The 27,114-nt window shown below is 42.4% G+C and overlaps 4 protein-coding genes across 36 annotated transcripts in view; 3 read left to right on the plus strand and 1 right to left on the minus strand.

Annotated features, from left to right (window-relative positions):
* LOC135337746 (TNF receptor-associated factor 2-like) overlaps positions 1-27,114 on the minus strand; it is a 57,064-nt gene that overhangs the window by 21,170 nt on the left and 8,780 nt on the right. The gene's annotated exons all lie outside the window — the stretch shown is intronic.
* On the plus strand, positions 1,417-19,391 carry LOC135337741 (uncharacterized). 15 transcript variants are annotated; one of them, XM_064533699.1, is made up of 22 exons: positions 6,979-7,343; positions 7,443-7,698; positions 7,870-7,962; positions 8,303-8,360; positions 8,560-8,633; positions 8,705-9,016; positions 9,846-10,453; positions 10,957-11,055; positions 11,898-11,996; positions 13,112-13,210; positions 15,335-15,433; positions 15,703-15,786; positions 16,094-16,155; positions 16,212-16,270; positions 16,329-16,820; positions 16,880-16,992; positions 17,043-17,207; positions 17,261-17,482; positions 17,674-17,783; positions 17,836-18,038; positions 18,093-18,203; positions 18,951-19,391. In XM_064533699.1, the coding sequence occupies exons 7-22, from the start codon at positions 10,313-10,315 to the stop codon at positions 19,277-19,279; spliced, it is 2,487 nt and encodes an 828-aa protein (XP_064389769.1). In that variant the 5' UTR covers positions 6,979-7,343; positions 7,443-7,698; positions 7,870-7,962; positions 8,303-8,360; positions 8,560-8,633; positions 8,705-9,016; positions 9,846-10,312; the 3' UTR covers positions 19,280-19,391. The 15 variants fall into 15 exon arrangements, 14 of the variants coding, with proteins under 14 accessions (XP_064389777.1, XP_064389778.1, XP_064389779.1 ...); XM_064533700.1 differs by having other exon boundaries at positions 7,443-7,662; XM_064533702.1 differs by having other exon boundaries at positions 7,607-7,698.
* LOC135337749 (uncharacterized) lies at positions 20,463-23,157 on the plus strand. The gene is made up of 6 exons (XM_064533724.1): positions 20,463-20,770; positions 21,055-21,095; positions 21,443-21,502; positions 21,672-21,781; positions 21,838-22,019; positions 23,000-23,157. The coding sequence occupies exons 1-6, from the start codon at positions 20,566-20,568 to the stop codon at positions 23,053-23,055; spliced, it is 654 nt and encodes a 217-aa protein (XP_064389794.1). The 5' UTR covers positions 20,463-20,565; the 3' UTR covers positions 23,056-23,157.
* LOC135337751 (proliferation-associated protein 2G4-like) lies at positions 23,523-27,032 on the plus strand. Of its 19 annotated transcripts, none has more exons than XM_064533731.1 (6): positions 23,523-24,142; positions 24,219-24,336; positions 24,596-24,651; positions 24,816-24,908; positions 25,508-25,587; positions 26,616-27,032. In XM_064533731.1, exons 2-5 carry the CDS (start codon positions 24,280-24,282, stop codon positions 25,530-25,532), a joined length of 231 nt encoding a protein of 76 aa, XP_064389801.1. In that variant the 5' UTR covers positions 23,523-24,142; positions 24,219-24,279; the 3' UTR covers positions 25,533-25,587; positions 26,616-27,032. The 19 variants fall into 19 exon arrangements, 2 of the variants coding, with proteins under 2 accessions (XP_064389801.1, XP_064389799.1); XM_064533729.1 differs by having other exon boundaries at positions 23,970-24,142; positions 24,222-24,336; XR_010395294.1 differs by having other exon boundaries at positions 23,546-24,336; positions 24,596-24,687; positions 24,826-24,908; positions 25,249-25,587.

Below are 27,114 nucleotides of genomic sequence, written 5' to 3' on the forward strand. Positions count from 1 at the left end.
TAGATCTATCCTCTACACAATTCTGCAGATGCCAGGGGCGGATCCAGAGGTAGTTCGTTGGGTTCGTACGAACTACCCTTCCAGCTAGTATATATTAGCTAGCTAGCTAACTAACTGTACTGTCGTGACAAAGTCGTACAAAGCTCTCTGCTTAATAAAAGGGTGGGGCTGGTTCTCTTTGCATAATAAAAGGGTGGGGCTGGTTCTCTCTACATAACAAGAGGGTGGGGCTGGCTACTGCAGCCACATTGATTTGCACCGTGGTCAAGCGATAATATTATTATATCTAGCCATGAATCCTTGACTCCTGGTGTAAGAAGAGGAAAGTTTCAGGTAAGGGAGAGTGCATGACACTGCATATTGAATGACACTGCATACTTACAGTTACATGTATAATTGCCCTCATTAATATATTGATGGTCAAGTTCTACAAGTCTATATATATAGCCAAGTCTCCTCTTCACCAGCCACCACCGTCTGTCTTTCCACTGGGGACCACTACTATCTCTCCTCCAGTCACAACCATCTCTCCTGTGTTTATAAATCATGAGGGAGAACATGAGGGTTAATTAGTGGGCGTGGTACTTTAAAAGGGGCGTGGTCAAAAATTTCGGCGCTGCGCGCCGAGTGAAATTCTTACCCGCGCTTTGCGCGAACAAGAAGTACTATAAGAACCCCCCTTCCTTAAATCCTGGATCCGCCCCTGAGATGCCTACTATGTACCGTATAGCGCGAAATTTTCGAGGGGCTTAATTTTCGTGGATTTCGTGGGTTAGCAATCCTACACGAAAATTAAGTCCACGAAAATCGTTCTTTACCTGCTATAACGTGCAAGATTTAAAGGCGTGGCTTCCGGTAAGCAGTCATTCCGCGAACATTGTGCAACAAAATGGCTTTTAGAGGCCAATCCACAAAATATAAGTGCCTCGAAAATTTCGCGCTATACGGTATATAAGATGTTCCATCATCCTTGAGCATTAGACTACCTCTTAGATCTACTACTACTGCACTTACTGTGTGTATAGTAGGTATCTTCAAGACCAGCTAGCTCACTGACAGTTGACAAACACTCTCTGGGACAAAAACCATTGTGTAGCTCTTACTTCAATATTTCACAAACTTCCTATTCATACATTTAAAACTTTCATGGATTATGAAATGAGAGATACAAAGAGAGAAAAGGCTAAATAAACTATCTGTCAATTCAGTTTCTTGATGTGGCCTTTCCCTGCAGAGATAGAACAGTTTGAACATGAGTCAAAATAATTGAAATATTGCTAAACACGGGCAAACCTAGTCTCATGAATCAGCCGCCGTTCTTTTGGTTCCAAAAGAACGGCGGCTGATTCATGAGACTAGGGCAAACCCACTGCCAATCCTATGTAAAACCTACTGGTTTTACTAATCAAGCATGAATGTCAGTAAGGAGGGGTCCAAACAAAGGGGTGTGGCTACTATCCAAGAAAATGGACATATTCAGGGCTGCCATTGCTGGTGACTTGAGAGCTTTAAAAGATGCCATCAAGAGAGGAGAGGATGTCAACAGTGTGGATGAGGTAAGCTAGTTTGTGGGTATGTAGAGCTGAAGCTGTGAAAGTCTGTTTTTGCTACTGTCATGCTAATTAATAATAATATACGAATGTACGATATCCCTTGATTCCATGCTTTAGTCTTGTCCCCAAATATTGTCTGTCTATCTCAAATGAGAGGTAAGGTTGTCGGTCACCATACAGCTGTATTTCAGGCTATAGTAATGAGGGAGCAAACCACTTCAGAACCATACTGTGGTGATAGATAGTTGATGCATGTGCTCTGTCACCAAAATAACTGTGGACATGGAAAATTGAATTTGATTCGACTATTATTTTCAGTCTTGTGTAGATTTTAATCTGCCGTCGCTCAACTACGAGCTAGCTTGCTGAAAAGTTAGAGTTAGTGTTACGTACTTTGGTGTGTGGGTGGATGATGTCAGATGCATCCACTCTCTATTATGCCAATCCCCCTTACCGTCTATCACACAGATGTGTTTTCAAAAGTTACATATACTCTCACTCTTGTAGGATGACTGGACTCCACTCCAGAGGGCAGCCAGTGAAGGTCACACTGACTGTGTTAAAGAGCTGCTCTCCTCAGGAGCCGTGGTGGACCTGGTTGATGAGGTGAGTATCTGATACTAAACTGATGTGTCTATAGTACGGTGGCCCTGAGGTACACACATAGTAGGCTCGAGGCTATGGCAATTCTCTACGTCAATTCAACTGAGGTCAGCTCCATTGAACTGAGGCTATGGCAATTCACTAAACTGATGTGTCTATAATTATATAGGCAGCATGTTCGTGACCATCACATCATTAGTTACAATTATTTCTTCAAATTTACGCCCCCCTAGCCAGAGCGGGAAATGTATTGCAGAGGTATTTTCTATCTCAATAATACACTCCCCTAACTCCATCTCAATCTGCACAAGGTCAAAGGTCATTGATTCATGTCTGCATTCTAATTAACGCAACGTACTTACTTTTGTTGAAATGACCATTGATGCAGGTGGGTTGGTCCTACTATACTATCCTGTAGTGATTGTGCATCGATGGCCATTTCAGCAAAAGGAATACGTTGCGTTAATTCGAATGCAGACAAGATTATTTTATCTATGGTCTATCATACAGATGTGTTGTCAAAATGTACTGTATGCTCTCACTCTTGTAGCGTGGGAGTACTCCACTTTATTGGGCAGCCAGTGGAGGTCACACTGACTGTGTTAAAAAGCTGCTCTCCTCAGGAGCCGTGGTGGACCTGGCTAACAAGGTGAGTATCTGATACTAAACTGATGTGTCTATAGTACGGTGGCCCTGAGGTACACACATAGTAGGCTCGAGGCTACGGCAATTCTCTACGTCAATTCAACTGAGGTCAGCTCCATTGAACTGAGGCTATGGCAATTCACTAAACTGATGTGTCTATAATTATATAGGCAGCATGTTCGTGACCATCACATCATTAGGAATTATTTACAATTATTTCTTCAAATTTACGCCCCCCTAGCCAGAGCAGGAAATGTATTGCAGAGGTATTTTCTATCTCAATAATACACTCCCCTAACTCCATCTCAATCTGTACAAGGTCAAAGGTCATTGATTCATGTCTGCATTCTAATTAACGCAACGTACTTACTTTTGTTGAAGTGACCATTGATGCAGGTGGGTTGGTCCTACTATACTATCCTGTAGTGATTGTGCATCGATGGCCATTTCAGCAAAAGGAATACGTTGCGTTAATTCGAATGCAGACAAGATTATTTTATCTATGGTCTATCACACAGATGTGTTGTCAAAATGTACTGTATGCTCTCACTCTTGTAGGATGGGTACACTCCACTCTATTGGGCAGCCAGTGAAGGTCACACTGACTGTGTTAAAAAGCTGCTCTCCTCAGGAGCCGTGGTGGACCTGGCTGACAAAATTCTTTGACCTTGTGCATTTACAATCTGACCAGCAGATTTACTTCTCTTGGAAGGTCACATTTCATTGCTACCATTTGCTCGCTGTACAAATAATTAAATAGTGCATACATTATTATATGTACATCGAATAAACATTCTTTTTTACGAGTATTTTGCTATTTTGACAATTTAAGATCATAAGCTCATACTTTTAAATACTGTCCATTAACTGTATGGAGTGCAAACTACAGTTCCAATATTACACACACCCAAACAAGCATGAATACCATTACATGTGCCCCCCCCCCCCCCCCACACACACACACACACACACACACACACACACACACACACACACACACACACTTAGTCACGTTCGCAGTCTGTTCCAGTCCTACCCAAGAACTGGACTGTCGTTACTGACACAGAAACGTGAGTGAATATTGCACAGTTGAGTCACTAGCTTTATGAATGTGAGTCAACTTTAGGAAGAAGCCAGTCTACCAGAACAAGGCAGCAGGGGAAACTCTGTCCACACCACCTGGATGTAAGTGTGTGCTTGTGCTGTATCCAGTACATGGTTCTGTGTTTTACCTCCTGTGTAGATCCCCTGCACCAAACCTCCGCACACCCTGATGTCACTTTTTACGACGAGCCTCAAGAGAAGGAGTTCACCTCCAGTGGTGGCCATGCCGACTTTGATAATGGTGTTCAAGTGACTGTTCCAGCTAATGCTGTCCCAGCAGGGACCTCTGTGGGCATTAAAGTCCAACCCAGCCTTGCCTCCAAAGAGGTATTTGTGATGCCTGAGGGCATTCAGTCTGCCAGTCCGTCCTACTTGATCTCTGGTGAAGGTCTAAACGGAGAGGTGACCCTGAGCATGGAGCATCATGTACGAGTGTCCACCCAACAAGAAGCTGATGACCTCCTCTTTCTCCAAGCTGACTCGTCTCCCAAGAGATCTGGTTCTCATAGTGTCTATGAGTACCAGGAAATACCAGAGGGGAGGTCAAAGTTCACTCCTGGAGGGAACACTGGGAGACTGACGCTGGGCACACGGCTGAAGAACTTCTTCAAAATTGGACGGAAAAATAGAGGTTAATACTTAGAAAAATAAATGACTTCCAATTGACCGATTATAATTATTATATGTACAGGCAACACAGACAGTAACCTCTACACTGTCAGAGTCTACCGGTCTCCTCCACAAACAACTGAGGACAGGATAGCCATCATTGTAGCCAGTCTCTGTGGGAGCTTATACGCTAAGGTAAGATGGCTCAATTGAAGTGTGCTCATTTTATGTATCTACAGTTTCTGGAGACGCTTGATACAGTGTTGATCCCACGAGACTATCCTGAAGTGTCTTCAAAGTCAATTGACAGGACAAGTCAAGGACCACTGACGTTTGTTGATATGTGTGCCACTCTCAACATTCCCCCAGTGCAGGGATGGTCTGTGGAACCAGACAAAGAATTGGTAAAATGTGAAGTTGGACATAGTATTACTCTTAAAATCACATTCTCTTCATTTTCAGATCTTGCGTAGTGGAGTGGATCAGCCTGAGGTAGAGAAGTTCAGACCTGAGGATCTCCACGACTACCCTCCCAGGATAATCTGCAGGTTCTTCCCTGAGGAGAATGCTCCCAAGAGAACCACCTTTACAATATCCTTGTCTGGACTACTGCCACTGGTCGAATTTTACGTATCATTGACAGCACCCACCCCCAAAGTTGCTGTGGATACTACTAAACTACAGGTATTCACATTTGTACAGTGTAGCCTCTTGAAATGGTGTAGTGGGTACCTTTGACAAACTAAATTTTACTCCTAGATAGATTTGTCCTCTTTGTAGATTCTACTTGCACAGTTGTGTATAAGTTAATTAATGCACACACAGTGTTTGTTTACAATGTACATTGTAGTTAAGTCTCATTCCAATTTGTTTAGGAGGCCACTGATGAGTTGAGAAGGTCTGCCCTGGCTGTGAGTGACACACAACTTGGCTCTACTGTGAAGAGTGTAGTGTCTCTGATGGAGAGAATGACTGCTGCTCTGAGGTACCACTCAATTGTCTAGTGGAAGTCTGATTATCCTTTTTTTCTTCTGAAGGTCATCTTCTCTGAGTGAGCTGACAGGCCACACTGACTCCATACGGACAGAGATAGCGTCTGTCCTTGTAGTGACCAGGAGGGTTGTCCAGGAGTGCACAGTACAGAGCATCAGTGAGAACATGAGAGCCAGTCTCTCTAAGATGGAGACTTTATCTCACCAGCTTTGTCAAGTGACGAAGGTCAAACTCAGATACTGTCTAGGTGAGAACGTGTGTTTATGATATCAAGTGTTAGCTCTCATTCTCAATGGTACAGACCAGTCAGAGGAGACAGCTGCTCTTGTTGACCTGGTGGATAATGGAGCTAATCTGTTGAGAGTTGTAGACTGTCTACTCAGGGACATCCGCACACTCAGTGGAGTCAGTGGTGAGTTTACATTGTCAGAGTCTGTGTATCGGTATCTACCTACCGTATAGCGGGTATATTTCTAAGGTATAAATTTTCGCGGAAATGCCTTTAGAAATTAAGGTTTTCACGGATTTGATTTTCGTGAAATAGCAGCCTATTTGCAGCATGCATGCATACGATATTAAATTCTTGGTACATGCTTAATCCATGACAACCACGAACATGTATACCCTCTATACGGTATTATGTTTTGATTTTAGATCAATGATACTCTGCTGCTCAACAGCAACCCCCCTCCCTCCGTTTCTTTCAGCTTCCATAACATGGCAGTTACAGTAGGATACCATGTTTGAATTTTCCAAGAGGGGCAAACCAAATCCAACAGGAGGGTGGCAAAAGCCTCCCTAATTTCCCCTTGAGATTAATATCCACGTACAGTTTTTTGTCGAAATGTGCTGTTTTTTTTCTCCTCCCAAAACTTATAGCCAATGACTGTAGAGCTACAAAATGCATCTTTTAGTAGTTAAGTTATGACCTCCTGAAAGAAGCTAGCGTAATAGCTAGGTGCCATATTCCTTTCCACTTCCACTGTATTGTACATACTACATGTACTGTACTTAGTGCTCCAGTGTGTGGGCGTATCATGCTCTAACCATTTCCTCTTTCACACAGATGTATTGTCATTGTATTGAACTGCATGCAATCCATGTACACCATTTCCCTTGCTGACCCTCACCCTATCCACACTACAGGCCTGGCAGAGAGGATAGACATTGAACACCCTCTACTCAACAACAAGATTGACAGAAAAGAGTTTGCATATTTGGCCGCTTACTTCGACGACGTGATATTGTATTCTCAGGCATTGGAACTCACTCCTCCTGAGCAAGCTGATGTGAGGCGGTTTCTAGTTTTGTATGACACACGAACGGCCATGATGGAGTGTTTGTCCCTGTGGCAAAAAAGAAAGCCTGCTACTACAACATACATCGCTCTTATTAAAGTACTCCAAAAGACAAGAAGAGATGACATCGCAAGTAAAGTGTATAATCATTGCCTAGAGAATAGTGAACTTACATAGCACATGTGTAGCGTATTATTTGTTTTGTGATCGTCCGTGGTGCTGGTTAGTAGAGTTTGAATGCACGTAATATTTTGTGGTTTTTTGGCGTTGTATTTTTTGGATACTATAATGTGACTATGAATGGTGAGTCACTGGTGGGAGTGTACTGTCAGGATTGTAAATTATTATTATGCCTTGATTATTTCTGTAACATTGTGTAACTAGCAATAATAGAATTGGCGATCTTTACCAAATCACCAAACCAGCGAAGGAGAGACCCTGCATGCTGGTGCAACTTACAGAGCTCTTGTGAAACTACTCCTAAGAATGAGGAAATATGACATTGCTAGTAAAGTATTGAAACATTGCCAAGAGAATGGTAAACTTACATAGTACATGTGTAGCGTAACATAATCTGTTTTGTGATGGATCCATGCTTGTGAGTAGAATTTGCCAGAATGATCCTAATTTATACTAGGGATGCATTTGTGAGTCAGAAGTATGTGATCCTCTACCTGCCTACATTGTACGAGAGCTTAGCTTACAAGCCCCCTCATAACAATGACCTCAAGGACTGATAATGCATTTATCATACACATGAATTGTGTCACATGACTATGTGCTACTGTTTCAATGTTACAGTGTTGTACAGTGTGTGAGGTGTGTGCCAAGTTCACCTCCATGCCATTGTCACTGAGGTGACGAGTACTGTCTCAATACTAGCCCTTTAAAATGTACACATTTACAATCTGGTCACTTTAATTACAAGTGGTTGTTAACGTGAGCTAGTTTTGTAGTAGCTAATAGCAGTCTGTTGGAAGGTCACATTTCATTTCTACCATTTGCTCACTGTACATGCAGGCGTATAAGTCGGTTGTCATTTGAATATTCCTTCTCTTAATTAGAGTGTGTGAGGAGGAGGTCAAGGCGAGGATGGGATTGGTGGAGTGTGTCAACCACAACCTAGTGGAGCCCTACCATCATCTACGAGAAACACGGTGACTATGTACTCTGAACCTTCATACCTTGGTTACTACACAGCTAACAAGTGTTTAAATCTAGTGCCTGGATAGTCTGTATCAGCAGTTGTATTATATAAAGTGAAACCTCCGAAAATGTGTGCAGCATTTATTTGTGACGTTTGTTCTCTGTATTGAGCCTGAGGTGGTCCTTTATTCAGTGGTACCTATAATGTAGGAAAGTGATTTTGTAGACTGAAGCAGTGTCCTTTGTAGCTACACAGAGAGATGTTTAATTGAGTGTCCTTTATTCAGAGGGTCCTTTATCAGAGGTTCCACTGGTGTTCATATTGATGTTGGTACTGTGTTTCCTGTGTAGGTGAGTATGTTGCACAGATGAAGTTCACTCTGCTGCTAATGCCCAATGGACCACAAAGGTGAACATCTGAAACTCTCCTGCCTGTACAATTCATGTTGTGTAGTGCAGGCTGTGTGTATCACAGTGTTCTGTAGTGCATGAAGTTTGAGGTGTACGTACGTATGACATCATTGCCATTGTTTGTCTGGTGTGTTCATGCACTGTATTGGTTTGATTGTGTGTACACTACAACATTCAGTGATTGTCATTCCCCACAGACTCACCAGTGGCTCCTTTGACCCTGCATGAGCTAGTGTCTTCACAGCTGAAACTGGAAGACCCTCAACTTTAGGTAACTAGCTGTGAGCTGGCTAAGGCTATGGCTATCTATAGTCACTTTCAATTTGTTTTATATTGTCAAAGCTTTTCCTCGCAATGAGCGATTCTTCAGGACAAAAAAAAACTCAGTACTTTAGGTAACTAGCTGTGAGCTGGCTAAGGCTATGGCTATCTATAGTCACTTTCAATTTGTTTTATATTGTCAAAGCTTTTCCTCGCAATGAGCGATTCTTCAGGACAAAAAATTTTGTCCTGAAGATGTAGGTGAAAAAAACAAATTGAAAGTGACTATAGATAGCCATAGCCTTAGCCAGCTCACAGCTAGTTACCTAAAGTACTTTGACCCTGCGTGAGCTAGTGTCTTCACAGCTGAAACTGGAAGACCCTCAACTGAATGTGAGTACATACAAATTAGCTCTAATAATTAGGACAGTCAGTTATTTCATGGGAAATTCCTTTAAACCTGTTCCAAGGTCTGTTTCAAAGCTTTCAGAAAATCATAAAAATTGGGAAATTAGATCAATGATACTAGTTACGGCCATTGAAACCCCCCCCTCTCCGTTTAATTGCTCCTTGGAGGGTGAGCCGGACCATGTTTGATGACTGGTTAGGCAGCCCCTTTAATGCAACCCGCTAGTTAAATAATAATCAGATGTTTCTATTGCTCCCCTAATTAAGTACTTGGGGGTAAAGACGTGGCCTAACCACCAGTCATAGCTTCAGCTCAGTCATGTCCTAACCACATGCAGAGAAGCTTTTAGAAAATCATTGACAACGATGCTTATTTATGGAAAGAGCACTTATCTACTCTTGGTTACGGCAATTAAACTGCACAACCCTCCCCCATCCGTTAATTAATGGTTCGGGGACTCTTTTAGCTGCCATGCATAACTTGAATTCCCTGTATTTAATGTTTAGAAAGTATGAAGGTCTCTTTAAAAAATCATAAAATTGTACATGTAAAATTGGATCAGTTACGGCCATTGACAGTTGTTCAACCCTGTATAGAAAATAGCTAATGCTTGCTCTTCATATCTGTTGTTCCATATTCCGTTCCATTCCGCATTCCTCCTTTTACAACATGCCTTTCCACTTCCTCCTATTGTGTACTACCAGCCATATACAGTGTATTGTACATGTACTGAGTCTATTTGTTCACATTACATGTACTTAGGTCTCCAGTGTGTGGGCGTATCATGCTCTAACCATTTCCTCTCTCCTGCAGGTAACGCTGGCTACAGTGTGCTGGTGAGCTGCAGTGAGAAGATAGTCCAGTCACTCTCTGAGGACTGGGCCCAAAGGCCTTGGCCCTCCACCTCCTGTCAGTTGGGCTCATCACTGTGTCCATTCTTGAGAAAACCAACGAGTATGTGAATGAGACCAAGAGAGAGAAGGCCACCAGACTGTACACTGCCCTGCTGGGTGTGGTCAAACACCACCCCTACAAGTACCACGAGTTTGTCTCCACTCTCAGACTCAACCCACTACACTCTGACTTGGTCACACAATTAGATAGCAAGTACACGTAGTTTGTCTACACGTACGTACATATACATAATTATGATTGTGCGTACCATCATTCTTTTTGTACTTGAGATTGACCTTGAATTTATACATGTACTCACTTAATTGTTGCATGTTTGAGCTGAAGCTGTGAAAGTGTAATTATTATTGCATATTGATCAAGCATGAATGTCAGTAAGGAGGGGTCCAAACAAAGGGGTGTGGCTACTATCCAAGAAAATGGACATATGCAAGGCTGCCTGGGCTGGTGACTTGAGTGCTTTAAAAGATGCCATCAGGAGGGGAGAGGATGTCAACAGTGTGGACAAGGTAAGCTGGTTTGTGGGTATGTAGAGCTGAAGCTGTGAAAGTCTGTTTTTGCTACTGTCATGCTAATTAATAATAATATACGAATGTACGATATCCCTTGATTCCATGCTTTAGTCTTGTCCCCAAATATTGTCTGTCTATCTCAAATGAGAGGTAAGGTTGTCGGTCACCATACAGCTGTATTTCAGGCTATAGTAATGAGGGAGCAAACCACTTCAGAACCATACTGTGGTGATAGATAGTTGATGCATGTGCTCTGTCACCAGAATAACTGTGGACATGGAAAATTGAATTTGATTCGACTATTATTTTCAGTCTTGTGTAGATTTTAATCTGCTGTCGCTCAACTACGAGCTAGCTTGCTGAAAGGTTAGAGTTAGTGTTATGTACTTTCGTGTGTGGGTGGAGATGTCAGATGCAACCACTCTCTATTATGCCAATCCCCCTTACCGTCTATCACACAGATGTGTTTTCAAAAGTTACATATACTCTCACTCTTGTAGGCGGACTGGACTCCACTCCAGAGGGCAGCCTATGAAGGTTACACTGACTGTGTTAGGGAGCTGCTCTCCTCAGGAGCCGTGGTGGACCTGGCTAGCAATGTGAGTATCTGATACTAAACTGATGTGTCTATAGTACGGTGGCCCTGAGGTACACACATAGTAGGCTCGAGGCTACGGCAATTCTCTACGTCAATTCAACTGAGGCCAGCTCCATTGAACTGAGGCTATGGCAATTCACTAAACTGATGTGTCTATAATTATATAGGCAGCATGTTCGTGACCATCACATCATTAGGAATTATTTACAATTATTTCTTCAAATTTACGCCCCCCTAGCCAGAGCAGGAAATGTATTGCAGAGGTATTTTCTATCTCAATAATACACTCCCCTAACTCCATCTCAATCTGTACAAGGTCAAAGGTCAATGAATTATGTCTGCATTCTAATTAACACAACGTATTACTTTTGTTGAAGTGACCATTGATGCAGGTGGGTTGGTCCTACTATACTAGTGATTAGACACTCTTCAAGAGTAGCTCTAGGACCAAATCCAACCAACCTGCACTGTGCATCGATGGCCATTTCAGCAAAAGGAATACCGTATAGCGCGAAATTTTCGAGGGGCTTAATTTTCGCGGATTTCGTGGGTTAGAATTCTACACGAAAATTAAGTCCACAAAAAGTGTTCTTTAATTAGAATTACCTGCTATCATGCAAAGATTTAAAGGCGTGGCTTCCGGTAAGCAGCTATTCCGCGAACATTGTGCAACGAAATGGTTTTTAGAGGCCAATCCACGAAATATAAGTGCCTCGAAAATTTCGCGCTATACGGTACATTGCATTAATTAGAATGCAGACAAGATTCTTTGACCTTGTGCAAACTGGCCTGAACATGCATGTTCTTTGTTCCTTTACTTTATTTATCCTCTCACTCTTGTAGGTTGGGTGGACTCCACTCCAGAGGGCAGCCTATGAAGGTCACACTGACTGTGTTAAAGAGCTGCTCTCCTCAGGAGCCGTGGTGGACCTGGCTGATAAGGTGAGTATCTGATACTAAACTGATGTGTCTATAGGCAACATGTTCTTGACCATCACATCATTACATGTACCGTACTCACCCGAAAATACGCCCCCTTTGAATTTACGCCCCCCTAGCCAGAGCAGGAAATATATTGCAGAGGTATTTTCTATCTCAATAATACGCCCCCTAACCCCATCTAATTATGGCAGGTTCAATAATAGCTCCTGTTAGATCTAAACATAGTTTTATCAGAGGAGGTTGTCCACGTGTCATCATTCATGTGACGTCTCTGCTCACGTTACCATAGATACTGAACAGCTGTAAAGAAAGTTATGACTACTCTTGCTTTGCTGAGCTTATAACACCTGACTAGCTGTGCCTGTTGTCTGGTTGGACCAGGATTAGCTAGACTATAGGGTAGAGTGTAGTTCAGCGGTGCTGTATGTAGCTTGCACTGTACTGGCTGGCAAGAATCTAGTAAACACTGTATGCACTGATAACTCGTCAGAATAGAGGGGATCGCTGGGGATCAGGTCGGTTAATGAAAGCTCAAAGTAGCCAGAGTTGTGTATATTTTGCCTTCAGTCTCCAATGACCGTGCAATACCAGCTAGAAGTTTACATAGAAAATCATTGTCAATAAGCTGTGCCAGCTCAGCAAAAAGTGGTGCACGTGATCGTGTCCAACCTCCTCTGTAGTTTTATATAGTAGCTGGACGAGCAAGAGTTAGCTAGCTACAGATCTACCAACAGTTAGTGTTCCTACGGTGGCCGAGAAGAGTCACCTGCCTCCGCCTACCACCACAATTAACCGCGCGCTCTTAAAACTAATGTCAATCTGCACAAGATCAAAGGTCAATGAATTATGTCTGCATTCTAATTAACGCAACGTACTTACTTTTGTTGAAGTGACCATTGATGCAGGTGGGTTGGTCCTACTATACTATCCTATAGTGCTCTTCAAGAGTAGCTCTTGGACCAAATCCAACCAACCTGCACTGTGCATCGATGGCCATTTCAGCAAAAGGAATACATTGCATTAATTAGAATGCAGACAAGATTCTTTGACCTTGTGCAAACTGGCCTGAACATGTTCTTTGTTCCTTTACTTTATTTATCCTCTCACTCTTGTAGGATGGGCGGACTCCACTCTGGTGGGCAGCCAGGGGAGGGCACACTGACTGTATTAGAGAGCTGCTCTCCTCAGGAGCCGTGGTGGACCTGGCTGACAAGGTGAGTATCTGATACTAAACTGATGTGTCTATAGTACGGTGGCCCTGAGGTACACACATAGTAGGCTCAAGGCTACGGCAATTCTCTACGTCAATTCAACTGAGGTCAGCTCCATTGAACTGAGGCTATGGCAATTCACTAATGTACTTTTATAAGAAGAGGTCTTCAATGTTACAAAATCAGAAATGAGTCTCCAAGCTTCTCCAAGCAAGTTTGTGAAGAACTAAGGGGTGGATTAGTGCTAACAGAATAGTTACCTATAGGCTAGCTAATGACTCTATATACCGTTGAGGTCTGTAGCCTCTGCTTTAGCCATGACAGACAGATAGAGTGTGATTTTCTATTTAAAACACACCTGACATAATTATTTCTAGGGAGTTGAATTGACGTAAGGAATTGCCGTAGCCTCGAGCCTATACTATGTGTGTACCTCAGGGCCACCGTACTATAGGCAGCATGTTCGTGATCATGCATGTACGTACAATTATGGACATTGCCGGCATTTAAAACCCTTATTATGTTTTGCCTATAAGATATGTTATTAATTTGTGTACAAACTGGGCTACATACATTTTCTTGCATGTTGTACACTATTACTGGCATTTTCATAGACTATAATTATAGTGATACATTGTACAGTATATACTAGCCTCGTTCTCAGGCTGAGGTGTCTCTAAAATAACGCTAGGTCGCCATGCAACTAGGCCTGGTGAAGATTGCATATGGGCAAGGGCGTATACAGAGAAGAGGGCATGCAACTCACTCTATTCTCAGAATCATCTGACTTCGTATTGAGCTATTTTTAGAACTGCCCACAAAAACGCCCACGCATAACCTTTGACCACACAAGGTAAATCAAAGTCTTTTTTTATATATCTGCAGGTACTAGGTAGCTAGCTAGCTCGATTGCAGCATAGTAAAACTAGTTCTCAGCAGCAGTATGGCTCGTACTAGCAGTGTCAAAGGCAAAGGCAAACCATCCAACAGTTGCAACTCCAAGAAGATGAAACCTAGGTACCTGTCTTCCTGAGTCTCTGGTACTTAACAATGCGCCCAGCACTTAACTTCCCGCTCGAAGGGGTTGTCTTAGACCTGGCTGGACTAGGACTGGTCATGACACTTCTCTAAAATAATACTGCACTGTTAATGTTAGCTAGCTAGCTAGCTAGCAAAGGCAGCTCTGATGTACACGCCCATAATTATAACTCCGTAAACAACACCGCCCACTTCTTCACGTCCGTATACTGGAATCTATTTTTAGCATATCCGGTCTCTGATACGAAGTTGGATGAGTACGTACGGTACATAGTGAGTTGCATGCCCTCTTCTCTGTATACGCCCTTGATATGGGCGTGGTTTCAGATCTAATTATTTCTCCGTAAAAGCTGCCGTAATCACAAAAATAGCTCCGTGTTACAAAATATCTCTTGAAGAAAGCTAACCTAGCTAACTAGCTAACTAGGTATTAGATCTAGGTGGTAGCTATCAAGTTGTGTCAAACAAGAGGCCCCCCTCAATGAGCGTCAGGTCCAAGCTGTCAACTCCAGTGTGAAGGAAGGGACATTTTGTGTGGTTCCCTACTGTGCTACCAGTTGCTGCAGACAATGAACTTGGAAGCCATTAGCTCGATCTACCTGGACACATAGCATAGGTGTATTTTGTGTTGCTAGGGTTATAAACTAGTTATGACACGTGCACTCGGGATGCATGGTGTGTATTGCACTCAGCCCTCGGGCCAATATCATATTTCTTTGTCATTTCTCTAGCTGTAGTTTCATTATAGACAATATACCAGATACAATCTATCCCAGGCCTAGTTGGCGACCTAGCATTATTTTAGAGACTATTAACTCGGCCTGGGAACGAGGCTAAGTGTATACATGCAGTTGTAGATGTACTATTATGAACTTACATGTGCTGACAATTACATTTCCCTGTGGATTTTAGTGCTTTAAACTGACGTACTAGCCGGTTTATTTACATGTACTGTACTAGCTGGCTTAATACGTATGACTGTTGTGCTTGTGTTCTCACTCTAGGATGTGGTTGGAAATGTAGAGCAGTGAATGTCTGTATTGTTCAATGTACATTCATATTGTGTTGTCACTGTCTCCACTCTTGCAGGTTGGGGACACTCCACTCATGCAGGCAGCCCTCTGGGGACACGAAGATACTGTGAAAGAGCTTCTCTCATCAGGGGCTTCCCCTCTCTCCACTGATAAAGTGAGCACATGTACTTTATAGAGTATTCATATATAGTTGCGTAGTTATACTTAACAAACAGCTTTACATGTACTGTACACCTATACCTCTTACAGTAGTTATATTGACTGAACAGAGCTGTCATTTGTACCTGAACAGATATACCCGACCTCTTAATATGCAATTACCGTTGCCAGTATTGCTCTGTCAGCAAAGTACATGTCATACGCATTAGACCACTTTACCTCTTACAATGTACGTCTCATCCCTTCATATGATCATCATCACAGGATGGAGATACTGCTCTGATGGTGGCCAAGGGATCAGGTAACACTTCAATAATCAAATTGCTTGAGGAAGCTGCTGCATCACATGTGAGTCCATACCTCAATAATGCACACACTGCATGATCATGATGGTGTTTTAGTTTATTGTGCCAAATAATTAAATAGTGCATACATTATTATATGTACATCGAATAAACATTCTTTTTTACGAGTATTTTGCTATTTTGACAATTTAAGATCATAAGCTCATACTTTTAAATACTGTCCATTAACTGTATGGAGTGCAAACTACAGTTCCAATATTACACACACCCAAACAAGCATGAATACCATTACATGTGCCCCCCCCCCCGCACACACACACACACACACACACACACACACACACACTCAGTCACGTCCGCAGTCTGTTCCAGTCCTACCCAAGAACTGGACTGTCGTTACTGACACAGAAACGTGAGTGAATATTGCACAGTTGAGTCACTAGCTTTATGAATGTGAGTCAACTTTAGGAAGAAGCCAGTCTACCAGAACAAGGCAGCAGGGGAAACTCTGTCCACACCACCTGGATGTAAGTGTGTGCTTGTGCTGTATCCAGCACATGGTTCTGTGTTTTACCTCCTGTGTAGATCCCCTGCACCAAACCTCCGCACACCCTGATGTCACTTTTTACGACGAACCTGAAGAGAAGGAGTTCACCTCCAGTGGTGGCCATGCTGACTTTGACAATGGAGTTCAAGTGACTGTTCCAGCTAATGCTGTCCCAGCAGGGACCTCTGTGGGCATTAAAGTCCAACCCAGCCTTGCTTCCAATGACGTGTTTGTGATCCCTGAGGGCATTCAGTCTGCCAGTCCGTCCTACTTGATCTCTGGTGAAGGTCTAAACAGAGAGGTGACCCTGAGCATGGAGCATCATGTACGAGTGTCCACCCAACAAGAAGCTGATGACCTCCTCTTTCTCCAAGCTGACTCGTCTCCTAAGAGATCTGGATCAAAGAGTATATACCAGTACCAAGAGGTACAAAGAGGAAGGTCAGAGTTTACTCCTGGAGGGGACACCGGGAGACTGAGGCTGAGCACACGACTGAAGAACTTCTTTAAAATTGGGAGGAGAAAAAGAGGTGAATATTTAGATTTTAGAATGACTTTTGATTCAACATAATCTTTAATACATGTACAGGCAATACTGACTGTAACCTCTACACTGTCAGAGTCTACCGGTCTTCTCCACACACAACTGGGGACAGGCTAGCCATCATTGTAGCCAGTCTCTGTGGGAGCTTATACGCTAAGGTAGGATTGCTCAATTGAAGTGTGCTCATTTTATGTACCTAAATCTACAGTTTCTAAAGAAACTTGATAACGTGATTATCCCACGAGACTATCCCAATGTGTCGAGAGAAGTGGCTGACAGGACGACTCAAGAATCACTGACGTTTGTTGATATGTGTGCCACTCTCAACATTCACCCAGTGCAGGGATGGTCTGTGGAACCAGACAAGAAATTGGTAAAACATGAAGTTGGACACGGTCTTAAAATCACATTCTTTTCATTTCTCAGATCTCACATAGGGAAGTGGATCAGCCTGAGGTGGAGAAGTTCAGACCTGAGGATCTCCACAACTACCCTCCCAGGATAATCTGCAGGCTCTTCCCTGAGGAGAATGCTCCCAAGAGAACCACCTGTACCATCTCCTTGTCTGGACTACTGCCACAGGTCGAATTTCACGTATTATTAAAAGCACCCACACCTAAAGTTGCTGTGGACACTACTAAACTACAGGTATTCACGTTTGTACAGTGTAGCCTCTTGAAATGGTGTAGTGAGTACCTTTGGCAGACTAAATTTTACTCCTAGATAGATTTGTCCTCTTTGTAGATTCAACTTGCACAGTTGTGTATAAGTTAATTAATGCACACACAGTGTTTGTTTACAATGTACATTGTAGTTAAGTCTCATTCCAATTTGTTTAGGAGGCCACTGATGAGTTGAGAAGGTCTGCCCTGGCTGTGAATAACACACAACTTAGCTCTACTGTGAAGAGTGTAGTGTCTCTGATGGAGAGAATGACTGCTGCTCTGAGGTACCACTCAATTGTCTAGTGGAAGTCTGATTATCCTTTTTTTCTTCTGAAGGTCATCTTCTCTGAGTGAGCTGACAGGCCACACTGACTCCATACGGACAGAGATAGCGTCTGTCCTTGTAGTGACCAGGAGGGTTGTCCAGGAGTGCACAGTACAGAGCATCAGTGAGAACATGAGAGCCAGTCTCTCTAAGATGGAGACTTTATCTCACCAGCTTTGTCAAGTGACAAAGGTCAAACTCAGATACTGTCTAGGTGAGAACGTGTGTTTATGATATCAAGTGTTAGCTCTCATTCTCAATGGTACAGACCAGTCAGAGGAGACAGCTGCTCTTGTTGACCTGGTGGATAATGGAGCTAATCTGTTGAGAACTGTAGACTGTCTACTCAGGGACATCCGTACACTCAGTGGAGTCAGTGGTGAGTTTACATTGTCAGAGTCTGTGTATCGAGTATCTACCTACCGTATAGCGGGTATAATTATTTCTAAGGTATAAATTTTCGCAGAAATGCCTTTAGAAATTAAGGTTTTCGCGGATTTGATTTTCGTGGAATAGCAGCCTATTTGCAGCATGCATGCATACGATATTAAATTCGCGGTACATGCTTAATCCATGACAACCACGAACATGTATACCCTCTATACGGTATTATGTTTTGATTTTAGATCAATGATACTCTGCTGCTCAACAGCAACCCCCCTCCCTCCGTTTCTTTCAGCTTCCATAACATGGCAGTTACAGTAGGATACCATGTTTGAATTTTCCAAGAGGGGCAAACCAAATCCAACAGGAGGGTGGCAAAAGCCTCCCTAATTTCCCCTTGAGATTAATATCCACGTACAGTTTTTTGTCGAAATTTGCTGTTTTTTTTCTCCTCCCAAAACTTATAGCCAATGTATGTAGAGCTACAAAATGCATCTTTTAGTTTTGATGTAGTTAAGTTATGACCTCCGGAAAGAAGCTAGCGTAATAGCTAGGTGCCATATTCCTTTCCACTTCCACTGTATTGTACATACTACATGTACTGTACTCAGTGCTCCAGTGTGTGGGCGTATCATGCTCTAACCATTTCCTCTTTCACACAGATGTATTGTCATTGTATTGAACTGCATGCAATCCATGTACACCATTTCCTTTGCTGACCCTCACCCTATCCACACTACAGGCCTGGCAGAGAGGATAGACATTGAACACCCTCTACTCAACAACAAGATTGACAGAAAAGAGTTCGCATATTTGGCCGCTTACTTTGACGACGTGATATTGTACTCTCAGGCATTGGAACTCACTCCTCCTGAGCAAGCTGATGTGAGGCGGTTTCTAGTTTTGTATGACACACGAACGGCCATGATGGAGTGTTTGTCCCTGTGGCAAAAAAGAAAGCCTGCTACTACAACATACATCGCTCTTATTAAAGTACTCCAAAAGACAAGAAGAGATGACATCGCAAGTAAAGTGTATAAACATTGCCTAGAGAATAGTGAACTTACATAGCACATGTGTAGCGTATTATTTGTTTTGTGATCGTCCGTGGTGCTAGTTAGTAGAGTTTGAATGCACGTAATATTTTGTGGTTTTTTGGCGTTGTATTTTTTGGATACTATAATGTGACTATGAATGGTGAGTCACTGGTGGGAGTGTACTGTCAGGATTGTAAATTATTATTATGCCTTGATTATTTCTGTAACATTGTGTAACTAGCAATAATAGAATTGGCGATCTTTACCAAATCACCAAACCAGCAAAGAAGAGAAGAGACCCTGCATGCTAGTGCAACTTACAGAGCTCTTGTGAAACTACTCCTAAGAATGAGGAAATATGACATTGCTAGTAAAGTGAAGTGTTCAAACATTGCCAAGAGAATGGTAAACTTACATAGTACATGTGTAGCGTAACATAATCTGTTTTGTGATGGATCCATGCTTGTGAGTAGAATTTGAATGCTCCTAATTTGTACTAGGGATGCATTTGTGAGTCAGAAGTATGTACGTGATCCTCTACCTGCCTACATTGTACGAGAGCTTAGCTTACAAGCCCCCTCATAACAATGACCTCAAGGACTAATAATGCATTTATCATACACATGAATTGTGTCACATGACTATGTGCTACTGTTTCAATGTTACAGTGTTGTACAAATTTCTCGTTGCTTGCCTGCATTCCTACGTTCGGGTAAGCCACGCCTACGTAAAAATTTCGTAGAGGTCAGCTTGCCCACGAAAATAACGAATATTTTACCCCACGAAAATTACCCGCTATATTATACGGTACATGCACTGAAACGCAGTGATTCTCACAGTCTAATTGTACCTGCTTCCTCAGGTTGAGGCTGGCGTTGCACGGAAGGTTCCGACTGTAGCCAGGACTTTGGTGAACATTGATGTGCGTTATTTTGTACTCACTGTACCAAACACAGTTCTTGTCTCACTATAATCTGAACTAACTTATGTCAGCTGGTAGTTTACCGCACTCAGACTCAGTTACTCATTCTGCAAAAGAATAATTATTTATATCTGGAGGCATAAGTGTTCTATGTACTGCAGATAATTCACATATCCATTATAATGATGTCTCCAACATTGCCACTACAATGTGGAAGCTGCTTTGGTGTTATGGTAATTGTTCACGTCACTAATCAGTGTATAATTATAGGACCATCCGCTAAACGAGTCACTCTTTAAGAACTAGTAGAGCAATACAATCTGACTGACGAGCAACTCAACAGTGAAATAGAGGTTCCTGATACTCCTGAATTGGCCTTATTTTTTGATGATGTGGAAATGTATTCAACTGCAATGGGGCTAGCTATTGCTGAACAAGCCGATGTGAACCAATCACGTGGAACTCAAACAGCCATGATGAAGTGCTTGCAAATCTGGAAACAGCATAATCCTTTTCAATCAACTTACAGAGCTCTACTGGATATCGCATTGAGATTGAGGAAAGGAGACACAGCTCATCAAATCTGTCAGCAATTGACCCAACGTAAGTACATGTACACATGTTACTACATGTCAGGTGATAACCACCCTCCGCCTAAGCCCTCTACTAAGTAGCTATTCTCTATACAAGATTGAAATCACAACAGGAAGACATTTGCCACGATCCCTATGATTGTGTGTATATACCATCATGCGTGCTTGTACACCTCCCTCCTAGACTATACCATCCTGCCGTGCTTGTACACCTCCCTCCTAGACTGCACTGTTGAGTACTAGTGTATGAGAACCTCACCAAACTGATATACTGATTGTCTCCATATTGTACAGGAGGTGTGAGAGGTGTGGTCACTGGCTCGGACTGTATACAGGTATCCTGCATGTACTGCTTGTATACAGTTTAGCTGTAAATGGGTAATAATGAGTTGGCAACTTAAGTTCAAGTATTTACATTTTGCTGTATACCGTATAGCGGGTAATTTTCGTGGGGTAAAAAATTCGTTTAACTAGAGAAACAGTGATTTGCGTGAGTAAAAATTTCGTTTAGTCTCGTTGCTTGCCTGCATTCCTACGTTCGGGTAAGCCACGCCTATGTAAAAATTTCGTAGAGGCCAGCTTGCCCACGAAAATAACGAATATTTTACCCCACGAAAATTACCCGCTATATTATACGGTACATGCACTGAAACGCAGTGTCTAATTGTACCTGCTTCCTCAGGTTGAGGCTGGCGTTGCACGGAAGGTTCCGACTGTAGCCAGGACTTTGGTGAACATTGATGTGCGTTATTTTGTACTTACTTACATTGTAATTATAGCTTTAAGTTAGCACAATTAACCGTGTATATACACTGCTAAATGTTGCTAGGCTGACCTACATTGTATGCATGTCCATGTTACAGTACTGTATGTTGCAATCTCATTTCTTTTTGCTTAATTATCTTCTGTAGGAAGCCACTGAAGTACTGAGGAGAACAGTTGGTGAGATGACCACCTCACAGCTTGGCTCTACTGTGGAGACTGTACTGTCACTAATGGAGAAAATGACAACTGCACTTCAGTGAGTTGTCTACTATTTTAATGGTAGCACTGTATTCACAATATCTCCCACCTCAGGTCATCTTCTCTGAGTGAGCTGACAGGCCACACTGACTCCATACGGACAAATGTTATGTCCATTCGTCGACTGGCCGGGAAGATTGTCAAGGAGTGCAACATTGGAGCCAGTCTCTCTAAGATGGAGACTTTATTTCGTCAGCTTGGACAGTTGGCCGAGGATAAACTCGGAGACTGTCAAGGTGAGAATACATTGTACCAGGGTTTAGGGCAGGGGATTAAACTTCCCCTAAAAACATTTTGTGGAATAATGGCATCAGGGTTTCATACAGGATTTTTAGCTGGGAGGGGGAAACGTTTAATTGAGGGGGGTCTGAGGGTTCTCTCCTTGAAAAATTTTTGAGGAATGGTTATCTGAGGTGCAATTTGGGTTTTTGTGTGCTTCAAACCATACATTTTACTATAGCCTATAATAAGATTGTAGATATTTTAATGGAGAAAAGTCGTACATTTTTATTATGACATCATTAATTTTCAGATTTCTAGGGGGGAGGGATTTTGGCTGGAGATAGGAAATCCCAGGGCCCCCCCCCCCTCTGTATGAAACCCTGCATTGGCATCATCAATTTATTCAACAAAAACCAGTTACAAGTAGACTCTACTGTATTAAACACTTTGATATGTACACTATTATCTCTGCCCTACTATAATGCATATAATGGACTCAGGGTTTCATCTAGTGGGGGAGGGGTCAGGGGTCAGGGGTCAGGGGTGAACAATCCCACTAAAATGCTCAGCTTCCTCCTTGTAGAATAATGACATCATCACATTGGTAATGTAGGTACATGTAACCACAGTCATAAGGTAGAATCTACGTACTGTCTATGATGTGCAATATGCAACTATGCACTGTGATACATTAGCATGTAATAGGGGTGTGGTCAACAAATGTGGCCAAACATTATGCCACTCCCCCCAACTTTTGATCCTAGATGAAACCCGGATGGTGAGTGTAGGCCCCAACAATTCAACAATTGTGCGGTGCGCTCTACCGCACATCATCACATAAATGTTCATCCTAGATGAAACTCAGTACATGTGTATGTTGTATATGTGTAATATTAACTGTCAGGAGCTTATTTACTCTGGAGCTCTTTGTTGAACTGCATGCAATCCACGTACACCATTTCCTTTGCTGACCCTCACCCTATCCACACTACAGGCCTGGCAGAGAGTGTTCAAACATTGCCAAGAACAATTAATAGTGAACTTACATAGTACATGTGTAGCGTATTATTTGTTTTGTGATGACCTGTATTTTTATCAGTTTGAATGCACGTATAATTATATTGTTTGGATGATAATTATAATTTGACAATGCATTGTTAGTCACATTGTTATGGTGGTCATGTACTGTCATGCTCCCTCATGATTGTTATGCCTTGATGCGTATGGTCCATGCAGGGGCACACAGTCATCTGTTTGTGTGTGTGTGTATATTCCAGCTGTAACTGTCCTTCTATTAGTAATGATAGTTACCAAGTTAATAAGGAGGACCGCACCCTGCTTGCACATGCGCAGATCATATTTCTACCTCGTGTCTTCATGATCACCTTCACCTATACCTGGTCATTTCCGGTAGAGGTGGGGTTTCCGGTCCAGCACTTTAGCCAGGGATTTGAGGAGTTCTTGCTGTAATGTCGAGAGCGGAAGTACATGTCACGTGAACAGTTACGTAATTATGGCTCATTTCAAACCAATTTTTCTCCAATAAAGCCTTTAGGCCTGTTTATTTTAGGGGAAAATCGACCTATACAGGAGGCTTTGCTCTGCATATAATTATCTGCAAGCCTTTGCACCACAGCTAAAGCTATCCTTGAGCCCAATCGTGAGCTACTACTATTAGTCTGTCACACAAACTGTGTATCCAGCTGGAGCTAGCCTAAGAGAGATTTTACTGAGACTAGTGATACACTTTCAACAGCTTACGGGCAGGCGCAGGCTGGGGCAAGTAGTAGCTCACAAAACTAATAGAATCTCAAGGATAGCTCAGCTGACAACCTGCTGTGGTGCAAAGCCTTTCCAAAGGCTCTTAGCTTTCTGATGTAAGTCGATGTTTTCCCAGTTTAACAAAAATGAATAGGCTCTATTGGAGAAAAATTGGTTTGGAATGAATCTCTTTACCAAGGTTCACGTGACAGGTACTTCCGCTCTCGACATTACAGTTGCAAGAACACCTCAAATCCCTGTAACACTATCCTTTTGATAGTGTGACTACGTCCTAGGCCTTATACATTTAAAGGTTCTCTCAGGAGGACCGACCACAGCTTATTAAGCAGTATACAAGCATCATATCACCTTCTAGGTACGTATAGGGTCTTTGAATAACGTTGTGTAACTAGATAATAGAATTGGCTATCTTTACCAAATCACCAAACCAGCAGAGAAGAGACCCTGCATGCTGGTGCAACTTACAGAGCTCTTGTGAAACTACTCCTAAGAATGAGGAAATATGACATTGCTAGTAAAGTGAAGTGTTCAAACATTGCCAAGAGAATGGTAAACTTACATAGTACATGTGTAGCGTAACATAATCTGTTTTGTGATGGATCCATGCTTGTGAGTAGAATTTGAATGCTCCTAATTTATACTAGGGATGCATTTGTGAGTCAGAAGTATGTGATCCTCTACCTGCCTACATTGTACGAGAGCTTAGCTTACAAGCCCCCTCATAACAATGACCTCAAGGACTAATAATGCATTTATCATACACATGAATTGTGTCACATGACTATGTGCTACTGTTTCAATGTTACAGTGTTGTACAGTGCGTGAGGTGTGTGCCAAGTTCACCTCCATGCCATTGTCACTGAGGTGACGAGTACTGTCTCAATACTAGCCCTTTAAAATGTACACATTTACAATCTGACCAGCAGATTTACTTCTGTTGGAAGGTCACATTTCATTGCTACCATTTGCTCACTGTACATGCAGGCGTATAAGTCGGTTGTCATTTGAATATTGCTTCTCTTAATTAGAGTGTGCGAGGAGGAGGTCAAGGCGAGGATGGGATTGGTGGAGTGTGTCAACCACAACCTAGTGGAGCCCTACCATCATCTACGAGAAACACGGTGACTATGTACTCTAAACCTTCATACCTTAGTTACTACACAGCTAACAAGTGTTTAAATCTAGTGCCTGGATAGTCTGTATCAGCAGTTGTATTATATAAAGTGAAACCTCCGAAAATGTGTGCAGCATTTATTTGTGACGTTTGTTCTCTGTATTGAGCCTGAGGTGGTCCTTTATTCAGTGGTACCTATAATGTAGGAAAGTGATTTTGTAGACTGAAGCAGTGTCTTTTGTAGCTACACAGAGAGATGTTTAATTGAGTGTCTCTTATTCAGAGGGTCCTTTATCAGAGGTTCCACTGGTGTTCATATTGATGTTGGTACTGTGTTTCCTATGTAGGTGAGTATGTTGCACAGATGAAGAGTTCATTCTGCTGCTAATGCCCAATGGACCACAAAGATGAACATCTGAAACTCTCCTGCCTGTACAATTCATGTTGTGTAGTGCAGGCTGTGTATATCACAGTGTTCTGTAGTGCATAAAGTTTGAGGTGTACGTACGTATGACATCATTGCCATTGTTTGTCTGGTGTGTTCATGCACTGTATTGGTTTGATTGTGTGTACACTACAACATTCAGTGATTGTCATTCCCCACAGACTCACCATGCAGTGGCTCCTTTGACCCTGCATGAGCTAGTGTCTTCACAGCTGAAACTGGAAACGACCCTCAACTGAATGTGAGTACATACAAATTAGCTCTATTAATTAGGACAGTCAGTTATTTCATGGGAAATTCCTTTAAACCTGTTCCAAGGTCTGTTTCAAAGCTTTCAGAAAATCATAAAAATTGGGAAATTAGATCAATGATACTAGTTACGGCCATTGAAACCCCCCCCTCCGTTTAATTGCTCCTTGGAGGGTGAGCCGGACCATGTTTGATGACTGGTTAGGCAGCCCCTCTAATTAATTAGAGGAATGCAACCTGCTAGTTAAATAATAATCAGGCGTTTCTATTGCTCCCCTAATTAAGTACTTGGGGGTAAAGACGTGGCCTAGCCATCAGTCTTAGCTTCAGCTCAGTCATACCCTAACCACATGCAGAGAAGTTTACCCTAACCCTTAACAGCAGATATGATGAGCAAGCATTACTATACAGTATACTATAACAATTAAATACAGGGAATTCAAGTTATGGCAGCTAAAAGAGTCCCCAAACCATTGACCTTTTAGAAAATCATTGACAACGATGCTTATTGATGGCAAGAGCACTTATCTACTCTTGGTTACGGCCATTAAACTGCACAACCCCTCCCCCATCCGTTAATTAATGGTTCGGGGACTCTTTTAGCTGCCATGCATAACTTGAATTCCCTGTATTTAATGTTTAGAAAGTATGAAGGTCTCTTTAAAAAATCATAAAAATTGGGAAATTGGATCAGTTACGGCCATTGACAGTTGTTCAACCCTCCCTCCGTTTAATCAATGGTTTGGGACTCTTTTAGCTCCCATAACTTAAATTCTTCGGTACTTTATTTTTAGTGTATAGAAAATAGCTAATGCTTGCTTCATATCTGTCGTTCCATATATTCTGTTCCATTCCGCATTCCTCCTTATACAACATGCGCCTTTCCACTTCCTCCTATTGTGTACTACCAGCCATATACAGTGTATTGTACATGTACTGAGTCTATTTGTTCACATTACATGTACTTAGGTCTCCAGTGTGTGGGCGTATCATGCTCTAACCATTTCCTCTCTCCTGCAGGTAACGCTGGCTACAGTGTGCTGGTGAGCTGCAGTGAGAAGATAGTCCAGTCACTCTCTGAGGACCCAAAGGCCTTGGCCCTCCACCTCCTGTCAGCTAGGCTCATCACTGTGTCCATTCTTGAGAAAACCAACGAGTATGTGAATGAGACCAAGAGAGAGAGAAGGCCACCAGACTGTACACTGCCCTGCTGGGTGTGGTCAAACATCACCCCCACAAGTACCACGAGTTTGTCTCCACTCTCAGACTCAACCCACTACACACTGACTTGGTCACACTAGTTATCAACAACATGATTATACATGAGATTGTGTTGTGCATGCTTTTGGTTCTTTGACTTATTTTTTGCATTGACAATCTTTACTCAAATTAGCTTTTTTGTGCTTTGAATCTACATCGTAAATTTTGGCTAATAAAGTGATCTGCATGGGGTCCAAATAGCTTAGCAGCTCCGGTCCACCCTCATATGCATGTACCACAATCCAATTCATTGAGACAC

The sequence above is a fragment of the Halichondria panicea genome, chromosome 6 (genome assembly GCF_963675165.1).
Source record: "Halichondria panicea chromosome 6, odHalPani1.1, whole genome shotgun sequence".
Classification (NCBI taxonomy): Eukaryota; Metazoa; Porifera; class Demospongiae; order Suberitida; family Halichondriidae; genus Halichondria; species Halichondria panicea.